Below are 18,926 nucleotides of genomic sequence, written 5' to 3' on the forward strand. Positions count from 1 at the left end.
TCCCTCCTATTGATTAACTCTGGTATCGATATCGTATTTTCTTCTTCTGTAAGGTTCCGTTGGACCGGCTGCTCCCCACAATCCGGAGCTTTGCATTGAAGGGCGGAGGGGGTGCTTCTGTGGATGGATTATAAATCCAGTCTGGAGTAGAGTCCAGAGTAAACCCTCTCTCTTTCTCTCTCCCGACTCATATTTGATTTCATCTTCTTCTACATTTTCGTCTTCATTTTCGTCTTCATTTTCGTCTTCATTTTCGTCTTCATTTTTATCTTACACCGCGCTGCCGTCTATCGCTGCCGTATATCCATAATGCCCAACACCAAGATCGTCCACGTCCCCCACATAGGTGGAATTGATGCAGCATACCAGATGCGTCACCCATATGATGCTGCAAAGCCTACTCTTGCCTTAATCAATTCATTCACTACCTCTTCTGATCTGTACAGCCTGCAATACGAAGATAAAACCCTTACAGACAAGATGAACCTGCTTGCCATTGAGCTATTGGGCCATGGTCAGACCCGCACCAAGCGGGAGAATTGGACATACTGGGACACAGCTGAGATGAGTCTCCAGGTGCTGGATGCATTGGGCATTGACAAGGCTTTTGTGCTGGGTACAAGTCAGGGTGGTTGGATTACGGTTCGGATGGCATTGATGCGTCCGGAGAAGGTCGGTTGGTGTCTATCTACAGATAGAACTCTTATGCTAACGTACTGTCTATCTAGATTGCTGGAATTATCCCCCTGGGCACTTCTCTTGATTTTGAATCTGAACACACTCGACAGCTTAACTGCTGGGATGCTCCTCACCTCCTCACCTCCCACATCAATGAGTGGACAACCACTGAGCCCACCCCAGACTTCCAGCCAGACCTTGCCTACTGTGACTTCCTCATTGAAATTGGGTTTGGAAAGGATGAATGCCCTGCTGAAACCCGTGACTTCTGGCGCAAGGCTATCCGTGAAAACTACAAGGGTGATGAGGGGCGCCGTCGGGTTCGTATGGCAGCCATCAATCTCAGGGACCGTGATGGATTGCACCCAAGGTTGTCCGATATTCAATGCCCAGTTTTGTGGCTGCATGTAAGTTTTTTGTTTTCTTCTTTTCCCTGCCCAACATTGTTTCTACGGCAGTATGATGCTGATATGGATGTGCCATTTTGCAGGGAACTAAAGATGTCGTTTACTCACTTGCCAATGCCCAGAGGGAGATTCAGCTGTTCATCAACTCCCCCGATGCAAAGCTTGTGCCAATTGAGGGTGGTGCTCACTTCCTGAGCGCATCACATCCAAAGGAGGTCGATGGAGCAATCTTAGAGTTTGTGGCGAAGTATAACCCGTAAACACTGGTTAATTTGTCAAGATGATAGAATGATGATTTAACAGTCTGGCCCTTGCTATCAATGTATTTAGTTGACGTTGACACAAAGAAAAAGTACATTTGTTGTTTAAATCAATAAAATAAAGCAAGTAATGCCATGACCTCAAAATCATGCTTCTCATGGTGGGTGAATTTAGAGATTCATACCTTTGTTTACACTAGTATGTATACTATTATACACAAAGTTGATCTGGATGGTCAACTTGATGAATTTCTTTTGGGCCCACTGTATCACTATTAGCATTGGGACTCAGGAGTATCACATATCCTCCATGCTGCAAAGACTCACTATGTAATCACAAGTCTCACGGATCTGCTCCAGTCTAACACCTCCTCGTCAGCCACCGGGTATATGTCATTGGCCTCAATCACCTTGACCATGTCATTCATCAAAGTTTGCTGCCCATTTAGACACCGTACGCAACGCAGTTGGTATTCAATGCATCCCATATGGCAGGCTAACACTTGGGGCTAATACCACGAAAGAATACCTATCATGGTGCCACCCTGCCAATCACATCTAATGCATAATAATACTCGGACCGAGACGAGCAATTCGCTTGAGGCCAGCACACGTATGTTGATTTGGAGAAGAAAAGACAAGCACTCACTAGTGTGCGTATGACAGTCAAGAACACACGTGCATTTCTCATCATTGAATTGAATGTCTGTCTTCTAACTCCTATTTCCCATACGCCTTGTACAGTCTATTACAATTGACCCCCCTCCACCAATTCTAAGCTACTATCCCACTTGAACATCAGCGCTGCACACGGTCCAACACGTGTCCCACATTGAACCTTCCCACACGCTCAACGTCGAGCTCTTTGAGTTGCATCTTCTCTATATACCTAGATAACCTGGCTCAAATCATATCCTATTTTTCAATTCCTAATACATCTTTTCATTAGTGCGGCACACACAAGTTGACTTGACTCAGGAGTGTTGACTTGAGTTCGAGTTCAAAATCTGTACTTTATTCGCCAAGACAAGTAACTAGTTGGTTAATGTAGTTTCTGACTAATCAACTCGGGGGTCAACTGGTTAACTAACTACTATCAATGACATTATCAACTCCTGCTCGGGAACTTTTGGGGTATTGAATCGCGTCACACTCATAACTCTCCGGGCTCCTGACTAATTAGGCCGCCGGAGGCCTCCGAATGCCCAGAATCCGGCCGGGTTGTTGTATGTACTCTGTACTCCGTACTTGTATTGTACTTGCTTGTATTTTCGTCGTTGATATAGAATTTCACGACCCAACTTCATCTTCCGTTTGCTGCCGAACTCATGCCCCTGATATAAATATTCTTTTAGCCCCGCTGGGCAATCAGATAATTTCTCAGTCTCCTTCTCATCACTGTGGTATACATAACTTAGAAAGGACCCTGGAAGCTCGCTCTTTCCTTTTCACGGAGGAAGATACAGGTATGAGAAAGACCCAACTTTTCAGCATCGCACCCCTCGGTCCTCTGTTGGCAGTTACTTGTCTGACACATGGAAAGTGTTATCCGCTCTGTTTCACGGCAATTACTACGCCCTCAGACTCGATATTCTTTTGCCATTCCACCATTGGTTTACGCGAAACGACCCTACACAATGGGTCATACAGTACCTCCGGTAAGCCATTTGTGCTGGTTGGAACTGAGAACGCTCTAATAGCTATTAACTATTTATCAATATGTACAGTTGAAAGACCAGTCTCTCTTCATTCAAAAGGCCTTTGTTGATGGAAGGTGGGTAGATGCTCGGTCCGGAAAGACATTCAAGGTGCATGGTAGGCATTGCCGCAATTCCTACAATCAACAGGTCTATGGGGGAAATTCCAATGTCTAATGAATCGAACGCGCAGATCCCGCCTCCGGACAGCTGATTGGAACCTGTCCTGAATTCGATGGCTCCGACACCGAGAAGGCTATTCTGGCCGCTTCTGAAGCGTTCTCCACTTTCCGCACAACGTTAGGCCGAGAGCGCGCCCGAATGCTGCGTCGGTGGTACCAGCTAATGATTGACAATGCAGACGATCTGGCAACACTCATCACGTGGGAGAATGGGAAGCCGTGGGCTGATGCCAAGGGTGAGGTTATCTACGCCGCCAGTTTCTTTGAGTGGTTTAGCGAAGAAGCGCCTCGTATCTATGGTGACACCATCCCTTCCTCAGTGCCAGGAAATCGCATCATGACCCTCAAGCAGCCGGTGGGTGTCTGTGGTCTCATTACGCCGTGGAACTTCCCAGCAGCCATGATCACAAGAAAAATCGGGCCTGCTTTGGCAGGGGGTTGCACAGTCGTAGTAAAGACCCCTGCTGAGACTCCATTCACAGCAAATGCTCTGGCAGCACTGTCCCAGCGGGCAGGAATCCCTAAAGGAGTTGTCAATGTCATCACTGCCTTGGACAATACAATTGCAGTGGGCGAGTCATTGACAACTCATCCTGACATCCGCAAGGTGTCTTTTACTGGGTCAACGAATGTTGGGAAGATACTTATGAAGCAGTCTGCATCTACGCTGAAGAAGGTTTCCTGGGAACTTGGAGGCAATGCTCCATTCATTGTGTTTGATGACGCTGAAGACCTTGATGCCGCGGTTACATGTGCCGTAACTTCAAAGTTCCGGAACTCAGGCCAAACCTGTGTTTCTGCCAACCGGATTTATGTCCAGAAGGGCGTGTACGATGAGTTTACCACACGGTTTGTCGAAAAGGTCAAGGAGTACAAGATGGGCAGTGGATTTGAAAGTGGGGTCACACACGGCCCTGTCATCCATGACCGGGCAGTTGCAAAGGCAGACCAGCATGTCCAGGATGCCAAATTGAAGGGTGCCCAGGTGGCATATGGAGGCCAAAGACTCCCCGACTTGGGTCCCAACTTCTATGACCTGACCGTTCTGACCGAAGTGACCAAAGGCATGCTGATCGCCTCTGAGGAGACTTTTGGGCCCGTGGCCGGACTATTTCCCTTTGAGTCGGAGAAGGAAGTGGTTGACCTGGCTAACGGCGCCGAAGTTGGCCTCGCGGGGTACTTCTTCAGCGGAGATGTCAAACGTATCTTCCGCGTGGCGGAGGCGTTGGAAGTTGGTATGGTTGGTGTCAATACTGGTCTTATTAGTGACGCTGCCTCTCCGTACGTACCCTTTTGACTTGTACCCTTGTGAATTTTTTTTAATACACTATAAAGTCGAGACTAACTGAGCTTCACAGTTTCGGAGGTGTCAAGCAGAGTGGCTTTGGCCGGGAGGGAAGTAAGTACGGTATTGACGAGTTTATGGTGGTCAAGAGTGTTACATTTGGTGGCATGGGTGAGCCTTTGCAAGCATAATATACTTGATTGGTCATTAAGTGTTAAGTCTATGCAATAACATGATTTCCATTATGGGATCGTTGTTGAAAGTTTGTCTTAGACAATCACTTTCCTTGACATCAGGAGAGGTTTTTTGGAAATGTCGCTGTGCATCTCAGCAAAGTCAAGAGTAATAGACTCCGACATGAAGCTTATGGTATGTGCCTTTCCCCAAACCGACTCTTGGAGGAAAAGGTCGATTGTGCTCAGGCTAACGGCTTGTATAGCGTACTTCTCTCGTATCAGCCCAGACTTGGGTGAGGGTGTCAAGAATGCTACAGAAGGCCTTGTAAGACCTGCGCCTTGCCTTTCAGTTATTGAAAAGGGCTAGAAAGGTATACGATGGTACTAATTAACATGAGGGAATGAGGGTACTCAGAGCCTGCTCAGTGAGCAGTCACATGGCCTCCGAGCTACTCCCCCCCCCATTTATATTGCGCGGGTAGTTTGACGGCCATGTCCGATGAAAAGGCATGATCAGACTGATGAAACAAGAAAGCAACAACAAGAATATGTGATGCATTATTTGGAGTGAGTTGTTGCACAGATAATCTCACTCTTTAGGCTTGCTAACCTCACTGTGCCAGATTTGTGACAGAATAAGGTTACAGGCCAGCTGAATATCAGATCAAGCCCAGCTGCCCAGCTCCAGACATTGTTGTCATCAAAGATTTTATTTGCTCATATGTCTGTACTGTCAGGGGCACAGGGTGTCTCAGTCAAAACAAACTGGCCACTGTTGTGACAGCTTGACGCTGCATTAACAGCTCAATGCTGCATCAACAACTGACACAGACAAACGACATCAACACGCCAGACAAGACATTAGTGATGTCAAACGAACGCCTATAAAACCTCCTCTTTCTCTATATAGATTTACTTTTCTCTTTTTTCCCAGATTCGATATTTTCGTCGATGGCTACACTAGTTTAGATAGGAATATTATTTCGTTAGTATCTACTAATCCGAGCCCGTGACATCTTGGAGTCACCACAGATCCTAAAGGTATTCTTTGACGTCAGGAATGATTGAGATGCGGTCTATGCTCATTATGGGATTGAAATACACGGCTTTCGGGATATCCAGCTGATGGAGAGTGCTTGTCGGCCGACCACAGACCGTCGAAAATTTGTAAGCCTTATGGTGGTGAAATCCATTTTACATTGTTCATGATATTTGCTGGGTTTGGGAGTAGATTCCAATAACAACGATGATACGCTATGAATCAACTGGCCTTGGTGACAGCGTCCATTCCATCCACTGCAGCCTTACATGCTTGCCTTGTCTCCTCTATTGCAAGTGGATGCGTACTCAGCACCTCAAACCGACTCCTCCAGAATTCCCACCGTGGGATATTATATCCAGGTGTTCCCTTCCAAAGCTTCCCTCCCGGTATCCTGTCAAGGTACTCCTGATTTTGGCAGGCCTTGTAGATCTTGGGACTGCAGTGAATAAACCATATGGCAGCAACCGGAGCATACACATTAATGAACCTGTTTCGCCTGTTTCGGTCATCATTCTCAAAATATTTCCTGATGCAGTTCAGGGCATGGTATTTGCCGTCGTAGATACCTTCATTGGTGAAGTGTATCAATAGCCCGTTTATGTTTCTCCAAGCCTGGTGTGCTATGCCGTTTACTTCGTAGCCACCGGACATGCCTGGATGGTCAGGTCAGCATTCAACAATACATGTATATATATCAGGATGAATGAACATACGACTCCATCTTTCATGCAACTCCATGCTAAATAAAGGTCTATCTTGCCATACCCGATAATCACCTATGAAAATTTCAGGCAATTCTCGCAGAGCCTTGTGGAGGGCGATGTAGCGTTGCATGGGTTGTCCCTGGTAGTCTAACTGTGGGGCAATACGGAACATCACCTCCCAGAATTCACCCAGAAATTGGCGAGGATAGTAATTGTCATTTTCTCCTAGACAGCTATGTGGGAAGAAAGAGTTGGCTTTATCAGCTGCTTGTTGAGGGGTGATTGTCGAGTCTGGAGGGAGGTAGGCTGTCAGGAGATCAAAGACGTTCTCTTCAATGTCCGTTGGCTCATACATGGTATCGAGGTCAAGACCGAGAGGGTTGTTTGTAGTGGCCATGATTATTTTGTGTAGAGTAAAGAGTAAACCATTAATTGAAGTTACCGTGTAGGAGGCAGTTGGTTCAGTTGGGAAGATGCTTAATTAAATAAGCATCCATCAGATGTAGTCGTGTAGGCTGTGCGTGGATACAGTTCATCTGAGTCAAAAATAAATAATGTGAGGCTGTGCTGCTATAGTGGAACTTTTGGACCCTGACAGTCAGCCTTAAGGTGTCAGGGTGCAGGGTCAGGTATACAGACAGACAGGATATATATTAGGAATTGACGGACAGGTCAGGCTACAGGTCAGGCTATCTACAGGTACATAGAAAAGACGCAGCTCGAAGAGCTGCGACAGGATCGGTGTCAGGCGCAGAGATATCTGATAAGGAATAATGTCGGACCGATTAGGCAAGTTCCGCCGGTCCGATGATATAGGCCAGCGTGAGCGCACGTTTAGATAGACAAGCACTCAAGCATTCAACCAGCTGCGTGTGGGTATACGCGTTAATAGGCAATACACTTCTCTCGTTAAAACTGGATCTCCCCGTATACGACCTCACTAGTCGCGGATAATCGACTCCGGACCTCCGACCCCCGATCCCCATTTCAGTACATAGATGGCGGCCCGGCACCGTGACTTAAGGCTACAATCAGCCTTGGGGACCTAATCAGCCTTGAGGCTGTGATACCTAACATGCCCTAAAGAATTACTGTTTAGCAAGAGTAAGGAACTAAGGATGAGAACGCCTCATATTCTGCCCCCAGATCAGCCCCCAGATCAGCCCCCAGATCAGCCCCCAGATCAGCCCCCAGATCATGTGTAGCATCAATCAATGGCACACAGAACCAGCCTTGCTTTCTCCAGGATGGCTCTACAATAAATATAAGACATCCCAATGTCACTCCATTCTAGCTCAACATCAACAAAAAAATTTCCAATTTCAAACAAAATAACAAAACTACTTCATCAACTACTTCACAATGGTCCAAATTAAAGCCAACATGCTCCTTATCCTTCTTGCTGGCACTGCCCTAGCCATGCCAGCCAAAACGCCAGCTAACAATGCTGCGAGTCCTGGTAAAGTATGTTGACCCTTCTACACTCAATGATATGAAATTGAAGACCATGCTGAGAAGTCGTCAAGACCGTCCAATGCACAACGGACGGAAAAAAAATCAAAATCCCTGAGAATATTGCCAAGGACATCGCCAAAAAAGCCCCCTCTGGCAGCCAGTTTGTCGAGGACGAATGCACCGAGAAGCCAGAGTTTTCCACATTCAGTAGCTACCCGCATCAGTACCATAATGGCGACCCATTTGATTGGGACAACCATGTTTGCAACTCGGAAAATGTGGCTCTGCTTGAATTTCCCATAAAAGATGACAACCCTGCTGAGATGTATCCCTGGAAGGGAATGCCAAGGGGCGATGGTAAGAAACCTGAGAAGATGAAGAATATTCCATGCCGCGTTGTCTACAGTGCCACAGATGGTCATTATTGTGGTGTCATGTGCCACAATTCTATGGAAGAAGGCGGGGAAAAAGGATTCCACAAGTGTACTTGAACATTGGATGTCATAACCCCTATGGAAATTTGTGTTTGAAAACCTCTTTGATTGTAATTAGCATTTCGCATGTCTCTTTAGCAATACCCAACACCCAATACCAATCATCTCAATAACCACCTTACCGCCCTATGGCCTATACAACGCCTCATTTCCCTTGTAAAGCCTAACTTCTTGAAGGTTCTCGCCTGTCACGGAGCAGGGATGCTCGCGAGCCGTATAGTATGTTTGATTACTTTGGCCTGTTTGGCGTAGGAAATTCACTGAGCATTCGCTTAAACCCATCACACACCCTAGATAGCTCGTCGCCGGCAGGCCTGTCTCTTTTCTTTCTCTCCTCATGTCAGAATTTTGTCAGATAGTCTACCAATAGATTCATATTGCTCGAGACTGTCACATTGCCAACTTCTTTTAGAAGGCTGTGGTGGTGATGCTCAAGAGGTTGTATGCATTATGGATGTGTATCAACCTCTCGAGCCCTCTGTCCAGAGCCTTCAAATGCAGTGAGTCTAAGTCAGGAGTGTAATGTGTATGTGACCATACTCCTTAAAGTGAGCAGTTGATAAAAAAAGCACACTTGTGTTCCATTCCTTGTATTTCATACCAGATCAAATTAATCTTTAACTGGGTGGTATGTGGTAGTCTGGAACCTGTTCCTCGGCAGGCCCCGGACTAGTATCTAGCACTTGTCACAAATCCAGGGATTAAAGACCCACATTGTGTGATCTATATGTCTTGGTGAGTGAAGAAAATCTGGTAAACTGAGGGTTGGATGTAAAGAGCTGTGAGCAGTACGCTCATGTCTGAACCCAATAGAGCAGTTATCAAAATGCAAGATATTCTGTAATGTCCCTTATGTGTAACATGCTTGCTCCTGGGATTTTTCAGACTTCTAGGAGTCCTGGACTCGATTCTAAGATGGCTGATCCTGCTCCTGAGAGCTAGAAGCACGCTCCCCAGACATAGGGTAATCTCTGGAGCGAATTGAATCTTCATGGGAGCTTAGTTTACCCCATTATATCTGGGGAGAATTTGGCATGGTAAGAAGCGGAGCAGAAGGAATGATGACCTCAATTCCCTGTTCCATTGATGGTGCCGTCGCTTTGTTGAGGGGGTCAAGGGGGTGACGGTCAAAGGTGCCACAAAGAGAAATGGAGACAGGTGAAACTCTAGCGTGGTGCGTTTTATTGAGGCTACCTTACTCAGGCTACTCACCCCTCTGCTCGGCCTCTACTCAGTGATCAGCTCAGGCTGCTCAGGGCGTGCTCGGGTCTACGCAGTGAGCGAAAAGCGGCGAGGGATGAGCACTAAAACGGAAAGGGAAAGCGTTCAAGCTGTCCAGAAAATCAAGTACGTATGTAGTTACCGCAAGAGATTTTGTTGACGTGCGGCTCTACAAGTATATACACGTATTACAGATTTCAAGACATTATTATTATTATTATTATTATTCATACACGCACCTGTCAGCCCTATAGGCCGAGTGGCGGCAGGTCCTGCGGGGCAGCCGGGTAAGCCGCCGTAATGGTAGTCGCTATGTACATCGTCGCCTTTATACACATATCCTGATATCTCATTCTGCATGCTGTATAGCCCATGCTGCTGGTTTTCATGCCGCTGTTCCCATGGCCATGAGGATCCATGGGCTTGTTGGATACTATCTCATTTCCTTCCCTACTTCTGCAAGCATGTAACCTTGGCTGCGCTATGCTGCCGGTTGCCCCAAGTCTGTTGTTGTGACTCAGTATGTGGTTGGTAGAGTTTGAAACTGGCCTAGGAGGCCTGTCTCAAGCATGAAGTGCACTGCTTTTGGTACCAGGTCTGGCTGTGTTAGGTAGGCCTGGTAATCCAGCTCCTGCCTTGATCCCTGTGTAAGATGGTGCATCTGGGGTCCTGCCTGGTTGGTACAGTGGAGGAGAACATGGTGTGTGTCTTGGAGGCCACATCCACAGGAGCATTCAGTCAATTCCATAGCCTTGAAGGTACCAAGGTAACTGGCCAGTGCAATCTTCCCAGTTTGCATTTGAATGAGGACTGATGTAGCAGCTCTCTGAAGGCCTTGGTATAGCTGCATTGGCGCTTTTGAGGGTTCTTTCCATAAACGACGGACGGAGTTCCCATGGGGGGAAGCGGCCCATTCAGTCTTCCATGCATTTGCTGCTTCTATGTGGAGGATTCTTCAGGTGCTAGCCATGAGAGTGAGCTCTTCCGCGCCATTGGGTGCCAGGGAATTAGCAGCTTCTTTTGCAAGAACATCTGCACACTCATTGCTGTAGATGCCTTCATGACCTGGGAGCCAATACAGTCATATATCCCAGTCACATTCCTGTAGTTGAGATGCAGTGCATGTAATTTCACTCAGGATATATTGGCCAGAAGACCTTCCTGGAGCTGAGCACGCTTGTATTGCTGCCTGGTTGTCTGTAAAGATGATTGCTGTACGGGTCTGATAGGAACGTTGTGATTCCAGTCCACTTGAGTTGCGTATCTGGATAAGTGCCATCCAGATTTCAAGACATGTTTCACATATGGAGTTCGATACAATTATTTGCAATAATTACATGGCATGGCAATCCAGTTGAGCAAAAGAAAAGAATGAATAACATGAACCAAACTGTTCTTGAGTTTTAGTCAAAATTTGCAAATGCCACATTCTAATGTTTCATACTGTACTGTATTGCTTAGACTGTGAGTAAGAAAAATTATACTAATTCAGTTGGTAACAATATCGGCAGCAAATCCATATCGATATGTAGACGAACTCTTCCGGTGCGTAAGGATGGTTTGCTCATCACCCGTCACAGGCGACTACTTCATAGGAAGAAGCTCAGGAGGGTGGTAGCGGCGCAGGCAACCAGGGAAGACTTGCGAGTAAGGCCGCCGGTTGACTCTGCCGTCTCATCCTGTTCCATGGATCCTTTCAGGCCGCCCGCTCCAAAGGGCTTAAAGCCACCACTGATACTAGAGGGCTGTTTCGTGGAGCCCTTGACACAATTGTTGTTATCCGTGTGCGCCGCCCAAGCGGCGGCCCACAAGGCTTGCGGTTCGAACAGTGTCTTGGTGGTCCAGAACATGCGGCAATCGGCATCCTCGTACGTGTACTGCAGTGTGGACTCGGATGAGTCGCCCTTTCGCACCTGGTCTTGAATCTGGATTTGTCCATCAGTGCCGGCGCGGCGGAGAAGGACCTCTGGGTTGGCAAGTGCCTTTAGCTCGGGGGTATCGAAGCCCTCGATGCCGAGCGCTTCAGTCGCATTCATCATTCCTGCGATGGTTTGCGACATATCACTAAATGATACGATGGTACCACCTTTGGTGCCCCCGAGAGCCTGCATGGGGCCCTCCTTAGCGCGACCGCCCACCACAACGGATTTGACGCCTGCGACGTTCTTCAGCTCTTCGTGGAAGGAGGCACAGGACGAACCACAGAGACCATCCATAAGCATGACCATGTTTTCGGGCTCAAAAATGGGCGGTCCGGATGAGGGGTTCTCGAACTTGAAACCATCGCCCAGAATACTATCTTCGTTGCTGTTAGACATCTGTGGATGGGTCAGCTGGAATGTTGTCACGCCTCCAGGGGCGGGCCGTGGTGGGCTTTCCGGAGTTGCACTTACGTTATAGCGCGAGGTGAGCGTGAATTTGTCTTCATTGTATGTGAAGGGCCCGAGCCAAGTATCCCAGTCAGGAATGCTGTCGCCATTGACGTCGACATAGTCCTCGTAGTCCCAGTGAGTGGTCATAATGTCTGAGGGTCAGTCAGCGCTATATTTCTTTCCATCTTGGCAATTGGTGCTTCTCTGTACCTTCAGACCAGTTCGACATGAACTCTTCCTGTGCGGTATCGTTCTTCTTGATCTCATTGAGAGCATCGCCAACCCTCTTATATCCGTCCTGTGCCCGATACCGCTGGGCGCTGAAAGGCATCTCGGCGGGGAAGAGCTGCATGAAAGTGTCGAGCAAAAGATCAACGTCGCCTCCTTGATTTTCTCGGAGATCTAGGATGAGCTTCTTCTTGCCCTCATCCTGGCATTTACTCAGGAACTCTTTGACCAACCTTTGGAATTCGCGCGAGGATTCCGTCGAGTTATCGGCAGAGGACGCGTCAAAGCTACTGATCTGGAGGACCGCAACTTCGTTTTCCGTATCCATGAAGTACCCGGCCATCATGGCTTCGCTATGGTTCACCACAGGCTTCGGGTAGTTATCATTGTCTCGGTGGATCAATGTCCTCCGGGACAGGTGGCGTGCAGCCTTCTGCGCAGCCGAGGAAGTATCCGGCTCGTCGGCGCTAGTCTTGAGCTTGGACAGGATCTTGAAGAGGCTCTTGCCGTCGGTGACGTCGCTCCAGTCAATGTCTTCGGCAACTGCGGATACACTGGCAATATTGTTGTATCTGCGCGTGGTACCATTCTTGAAGGTGACTGTGGTGGCTGCGTCGTCATAGACGCCATAGAACACCTGGGCGGGAGAGACTAAAGAGCCAACTTTAGCCTCCCGGAACAAAAGGCTGTTATAACGGGCGTCCAGATTGGTGTATTGCTCCCAGTCGGCGATCTTTTCCAGATACTCTTGCACGTCCTGGCCATTGACCTTGGTGATTGGGGAGATGGAAACACCGTCGTCGGCATGCTGGGCGATGATATCACCGGCCACATATGTGTTGGGCACCTTCAATCCGTCGTCGGAGATGGTCGTCATCGCAACGCCGCGCTGGAAGAGGAAGACGCTGAGGATGTCGGACCCGAACAAGAAGTGGTAGTTGCCCGTGTCGATGCTCAGCTTCACGATGGCAAGGTGTACGTCATATTCGCTGTCATAGTCGCTGAGGTTGCTCTTGATCTTGTCTAGCGCGCCAATGAGGTCTAGCGAGCCTCGGTCCCACGTTTTGGGGGTGTTTTTCAACCAGCCCGTCTCGGAATTCCATTCCCACATGAGCTTAAGCTGGTCGATCAAGGCCTCATTCTCCTCGACGGCCACTGGAACGGAGGTCAGACAGTCATGGGCGATTTTAGCCGGGACATCGTTGGCGTTCTCGGTGAACTTGGCAACTTTTGCGCAGGCCTCTGCAGAGCCGGAGCTAGATGGGACTGCTGAGGGCGTCGAAGAGGTGGGGATGAGGCTTGAGCTCTGGGCCGCTACCAAGACGGCGGAAGCCAAGATGCTTCCAAGAAGATGCATTTTCAGGCTCCCGCCTTGAAAACAAAAAAAGAAAAAATAATTAGGATGAAATCAGAGTTGGACTGCATCTTCATGGCCCCATGGAGGGCGCTTATATGTCTTACGGGAAATTGTTTTCTCGAAGGATGAGGCTCAATAAGGCTGATCCGGGAGCCGTCTTGACCTTGGTGGGGATTGGTGGATGCGTTCAGGGCCCGTGGTCTTCTGCTTGGGTTCGGCCCTGGTTATAAGCACCAGTTGTTCAAAACTAGTCATGGCCCACTGCGCATTTCATTCATAGGCTGATGGACGTTTACCGCATATGATAGCACGAAGTGGAGGCCCAGTCTTATTGGGGCTGTGTCCGAACCAAAGTGACTATCCCTTCCCGAAGAGGGTCCATATCAACCCAGACACCACACTGAGTGGCCTTCCCGGGGAGTTTAGCCTCTGGGCATCGCGAATCTTTGCGCCAGGCTAGGCTAGCAGGGGCTACTTGTAGTTGTAGTTATGCCAAGAGCGGCTGAGTCAAGGCTCGGTTGGGGGCCGCGCCGATCTCCTCGCCAATTTGAGTGATGATTCAGATTCGGGACAGTCGTTTCTCTGTAGCCCCGTCAGATCCTAATCACCGTAAAATAGAACACAACACCGCGCTGATCCCTGGGTGGCTGTGATATTTGGGTGCTTGCTTATACCGATCAACGGTTGTTTTCCTGCACAGCTCATGATAAAACTCCAGTCGACGAGTGAAACGAGCAACTCAACGAGCTAGCAATGTAGAGTCGACTCCTACTCAGTAACAGTACTCGGAGTATTCCAAACACGAGGTACTCCGAGTACGTACTCCGTACTACATCAGCCCGAAGCTGTAGTAGAAATTAGGCGCCCAAATTTGGGGGGGGGGGGGGTGCCATATAGGGGTCCGATCGGGCAGCTATATACATATGTGCGCCATGCGGGGTAGTGTGGCCCTGCCGGTAATCCACCGATTATGCCTCCTACTAATAATTTCTTCTTCACTGTTAACAAGCATAGCTGGGGGCTGTGACGGTCACAAGGAAGGGCCTGAGGGTAATGGGAAGCTTAAGACGGGGATAATATTGACAAACACCACCAACGAGGTAATTCGCACAATCAAGACAAACGATGCCCTAGCCCTGCCGCACTGGCACAACCCATAGATATTCCCCTTTATCCTGTAGATAGACAGCGCTCACTTGTTGATTACATCTACTAAGTTAGTTACCAAGGTGATTGAAGTTATTCTAGATACCATACATTATCCGAATCTATCATTATACTTGGTGGAAAGTTGTTGAATACAGAAAATAACTACTATCATGTATTACCACCAGGTCCGCAAAAGAACAAACGAAAAAGAAAGACAGAAAGGAAAGGGAGGGTACATTCAAGAATATCTGTTCCCATCAAACCAAGGTCAATCAAGCCCCATAATGAACGTACGGAATCCATAAAAATGAGTCAATTTGCTCCTTCATAGGGCGGCGGCGAAAAGCAATCGGTACGGCGTCCCTTTCCTCGTCTGCGCCTACTTTAGGGCTGATCTCGAAGCCCTCCAAGTCTCCTTCCAGATTCTGTAGATCCTCTGTGCTATCTTCTCCGCCACCATCCTGCGCCTCACTGTCTTTTGATTGAGGCCTTGTTTGAATTATTGTCTGACCATGGTCCCGAACATATAGAGTCACTCTGTGGAGGCCCAGTGCCACTGCTCTATCTGTGAACTTCTCTTCTCGTAATGTTTCGTACACAATCTTAGCCACGTCGACGCAATGCCAATCAGAAACTTCCCAGAGAGCTCCGATGGAGTGTCGAAAGCCTGCAAGCTGATAGGCAGTGATGAGGTGAATGGCCTCGTCGGCTGTGTGAAGGAATCTGCTCCTGGCGGCGGAGCAGGAAGAGAGATATGCTAAAAATGGGGACGCATCCTGTAGAGTTTCCCGGCGAAGCTTCTCCACGGTCAGAGGGTTGGTCTCCCAGTCTGTTGTCAATATACAGCTATTTGCAGGATGGGTAAATGAGGAGAGGCCATGCCCTGCAAAGTGGAGGATCTTGCAATATTTCATGTGTTTCAGGGCCTCGTCTGTATGCTCGATCCCTTTGGTCACGGTTAGGTTCATTGTGTTGAGGATTGGCTCGATGGTAGTCACATCTTCAGTAGCGAACGGTAGAGGTGTCTGATGGGGTGTTTCGGCCATAGAAACTAGGAGAGCATGCTGAGGCTGAACATTAGAAGTGTCATAAACGGGGCGCTCCCAAATGTGAACCAGTGACTTAATGGACGGCGTGTAGGATGAGATTACTCGGTCAATCACTGTCTGGCGGGATCTATTGCCATGAATCCCCGCAGCATGAATTGGGAGAAATGACATTGCAAAGGTTGTAACCCACCAAATGTGAGGCCACTGGTCACCCTCTGGAGGCTGTGCTATCCCCAGCGCTTCTAGTATTGGAAGCGCGATTATTTTCCACATCCATTCGAGTAGTGGTGACAAGAATGAGGGAGAATATACTTGGGAAGAGCCTGGGCCCTCCTTAGTTGCGGCTCCCATGGTAGCAATTCTTTTGAGGACTTCGTCAAGTCTCAGATCCTTCAATAGGATGGCTCGAATATGGTTTTTTTCAACGATGAGTGCGTCACACCGAAGAGAGCTAACGTTGATGACAACAATCGGGCCACGATCTGCTGCAGCCATCATCTCCTCTGGACTGAGTGGTAGAAGAAATTTAGAGAATCCACTCTGCTCGCGAATTTTTCCAATGAGAGCCTCGAAGTCTTTTTGCAAAGAAATTAGTTCGTTCAAAGCCGCAGCATCGGTATCCGCCGCCCAATCGTGCAAATGTGTGTTGGATTCTTTGTTGAGCTCTTCTCCAAGGACTACAAATGCCTCCGCAAGATCAGGGTGTTCCTCCCTGAGCCTGGATGTATTCGCCCGAGTATCCAATAAATGACCAGCTACAACCCCGCGACCAGCCTCTAATATTTCCAAAGCGTGAGAAGGGCTCCTCCCAGCGTTAAGTGATGCAGAAGCAGCCATGGTGGTCAAGCTATAGAACTTTTGAATATGCTTAATTTTGTCCATGTCATTCATAGATCTAGCACAGGCTATTGGCAACAGATGCACAGCCTCTTCCAGGACATCTGCTGTCTCTGCGTGGTTGAGCTGCTCAGTAAGGCAAGCGGCTAATTCTGAAGCTAGCTTAATGCGATCTAGAGGTGGGGTGCTGCGGAATCTCCATGCTGCCTTGAGGCAATCAAGAGATTTTTGTCGGTCCGAAAGATCTTGTGATATTTTGGACCGTGTAGACAGCAATACTCCTACTCGGTCCAGGTAGTCAACTCGAAGCGGGTGCTCTGGCTGTAAAGAGTCCAGTGCCATCTCATTAAAGCGGACCGCTTGATCGAGATCCAAGAGCAAGTGGTCGTCAGGCCATCCCTGAGTTCGAAGCATGATGAATTTTTGCATGTATATTCCCGCCACATTTCCAAGACATAGAGGCCTGGACGGGTCATCCAAATCAATGGCGTCAAGTGCGCTGGTTAGGAGGGAAATAGCCCGATTCACGTCATCAATCGATGTCGTCTCAAGATTCTTATTGATACGTAGGCATAACCAATGAGCTAAAGAAGTGTGAAGTGCTGCATCCAACTGCGCGGGCATATCATCGGCCATTGGCCTGATCATGTCAATGGCATTGTTCAGCGCGTCCACATTGGGTGTCAGATCGAAGGTTGAGAATCCATGAGAAGCAAGTAGATTCTCTGCCGCTATAAGCTTCGTTGTGTCATTTGAACTGCTGTCGCCAGCCAAGGCTTTAGCTTGAGCAAGCGAGCCCTGATGGTAATCCTCGCTTCTTCCATAGAGAGTGTCGCTCGCGAAGATAAGTGCCCAACCTAGCTAGGCGATCATATCGGCTAGAATGGTTTGGCGGTAGCTTTTTGATTGATTCATCTGCTAGTTCAATGGCTTGGTTCAAGTCTTCTAGGTTCTTTGTATGTTCAAAGTGCATCGCAAACCGTTCGGACAAATTGAACACGAATTTGGCTGGCCGCGAACCCGCGGGCGCGGCCTGCAAAGAGAGAATTGACAGTTTCAAGCCTCTGTCAAGATCTCTGATTGCCTTAGCCTTGTTGAATCGCGAAACAAGTCGATCTTCCAAATAATGAAGATTCTCGGAGAAGCTTATATGACCAGAGTCTCCGCCCTGTACAATAGACTCGGTAAGGTCAATAGCTCTGTCGAACAGAGCCATGTTATCACTCTCTTCAGGGTCTTGTACAAGGTCGTGTAGCATCCGTATCAAATCTATCGCCGCAAGAGTCCGGTGGGTCATACCGGTTGTCTCTTCACTCGAGGATTCCTTGAGACACTCCATGGCACGACTGATGTCTTCATGCTGTGAAAAATGCCTAAGTGTTTCCTTTTCCAAGATTTCTACCACGCCTTTATGACCCGATTCGTTTAGCAAAGAACTGTCAAGTGCTTGTTTTAGTCTTGAGATTGCTTCGTCGTGTTTCTCAATCTTCCCTGTTAACCGCGAGTGTTCGAGGAGACTGTGTCCAAGATTCAAAAAACTCTTAGTACGCACACCATCACAGTCAAACTGCAAGCGCAACGCACGCCGGAAATCGTCTATGATGTACCACAACAAGTGCGGATCTTTCTCATACCGATAGAGCTCCATCGCCCAGATACCAACACTAGCCAGCCAGTGTGCACGTCTATGAGGATCCACATCTTGCTTAGTGACTGCAATACGGGCAGTCCGCACTGCAAGCTGCAGATCATCTATCTTGGGCTTGCTACCCTTCGAGCCACGCTCAAAAAACATCTCTGCTAAATCCATCTCGCACCATGGTTTTTTTTGGGTTGTCTCTGGGCATATGAGATAAGAAAAACATCCGAATGTTGATTGTAAAATCGAAGTCTTCGGGTGATCGTGTCATCTCGTACAAGGTCCCCTCAAGGGCCATGCTTCCCTGTTTCTTGATAAATCCTTGGTCGGCGGGAACTCTATGACCCTTATCCCGTGCTGTATGTCCAACAAGATGCTGGATTCGGTATCATCGATGAAAATCCTCGTCCTCGATAGGTGTCAGTGCGACCCATTTATGAGCTTGCATCGTTGTCTTCTCGGCCCACTCGTAGGAGCCCGTTCTTTTCAGGAGTTGAAGACTCGTGAAAATATATAACTCAACCTCCGTATCATTTTTGAGGTCCTCGTAGGTCTCTGTAAATGACTGTAGCTTGTCGTTGTCCAATTCCGCTAGCACGGCTTCCAAGTCTCCGTCAATGTGGAAAATATTTTCCTCCATACTTTCTGTTCGGATAGGCTCCATTCTCAACGAAGCTCCACTGTCTCTGGATTA

At 48.2% G+C, this 18,926-nt stretch overlaps 6 protein-coding genes across 6 annotated transcripts; 3 read left to right on the forward strand and 3 right to left on the reverse strand.

The window, feature by feature from the left end:
- Positions 1–71: 71 nt before the first annotated feature.
- ASPGLDRAFT_40854 (alpha/beta fold hydrolase) lies at positions 72–1,509 on the forward strand. The gene is made up of 3 exons (XM_022545286.1): positions 72–672; positions 729–1,085; positions 1,169–1,509. Exons 1-3 carry the CDS (start codon positions 310–312, stop codon positions 1,343–1,345), a joined length of 897 nt encoding a protein of 298 aa, XP_022405622.1. The 5' UTR covers positions 72–309; the 3' UTR covers positions 1,346–1,509.
- A 1,371-nt stretch (positions 1,510–2,880) lies between these two features.
- ASPGLDRAFT_116227 (NAD-dependent succinate-semialdehyde dehydrogenase) lies at positions 2,881–4,700 on the forward strand (the record flags this gene model as incomplete). The annotated part of the gene is made up of 4 exons (XM_022539752.1): positions 2,881–3,003; positions 3,073–3,160; positions 3,236–4,505; positions 4,583–4,700. The coding sequence occupies 4 exons, from the start codon at positions 2,881–2,883 to the stop codon at positions 4,698–4,700; spliced, it is 1,599 nt and encodes a 532-aa protein (XP_022405623.1).
- A 1,123-nt stretch (positions 4,701–5,823) lies between these two features.
- On the reverse strand, positions 5,824–7,107 carry ASPGLDRAFT_53694 (DUF3632 domain-containing protein). The gene is made up of 3 exons (XM_022548040.1): positions 7,071–7,107; positions 6,441–7,012; positions 5,824–6,380 (listed from the first exon to the last, which is right to left on the reverse strand). Exons 2-3 carry the CDS (start codon positions 6,826–6,828, stop codon positions 5,947–5,949), a joined length of 822 nt encoding a protein of 273 aa, XP_022405624.1. The 5' UTR covers positions 6,829–7,012; positions 7,071–7,107; the 3' UTR covers positions 5,824–5,946.
- A 630-nt stretch (positions 7,108–7,737) lies between these two features.
- ASPGLDRAFT_53695 (uncharacterized protein) lies at positions 7,738–8,469 on the forward strand. Its single transcript, XM_022548041.1, has 2 exons — positions 7,738–7,895; positions 7,958–8,469. Exons 1-2 carry the CDS (start codon positions 7,794–7,796, stop codon positions 8,375–8,377), a joined length of 522 nt encoding a protein of 173 aa, XP_022405625.1. The 5' UTR covers positions 7,738–7,793; the 3' UTR covers positions 8,378–8,469.
- Positions 8,470–11,190: 2,721 nt separating this feature from the next.
- On the reverse strand, positions 11,191–13,558 carry ASPGLDRAFT_115768 (peptidase S41 family protein; the record flags this gene model as incomplete). Its single annotated transcript, XM_022539714.1, has 3 exons — positions 11,191–11,919; positions 11,995–12,125; positions 12,184–13,558. 3 exons carry the CDS (start codon positions 13,556–13,558, stop codon positions 11,191–11,193), a joined length of 2,235 nt encoding a protein of 744 aa, XP_022405626.1.
- A 1,421-nt stretch (positions 13,559–14,979) lies between these two features.
- ASPGLDRAFT_115533 (uncharacterized protein) lies at positions 14,980–16,935 on the reverse strand (the record flags this gene model as incomplete). Its single annotated transcript, XM_022539696.1, has 1 exon — positions 14,980–16,935. One exon carries the CDS (start codon positions 16,933–16,935, stop codon positions 14,980–14,982), a length of 1,956 nt encoding a protein of 651 aa, XP_022405627.1.
- Positions 16,936–18,926: the final 1,991 nt, after the last annotated feature.

The sequence above is a fragment of the Aspergillus glaucus genome (genome assembly GCF_001890805.1).
Source record: "Aspergillus glaucus CBS 516.65 unplaced genomic scaffold ASPGLscaffold_1, whole genome shotgun sequence".
Classification (NCBI taxonomy): Eukaryota; Fungi; Ascomycota; class Eurotiomycetes; order Eurotiales; family Aspergillaceae; genus Aspergillus; species Aspergillus glaucus.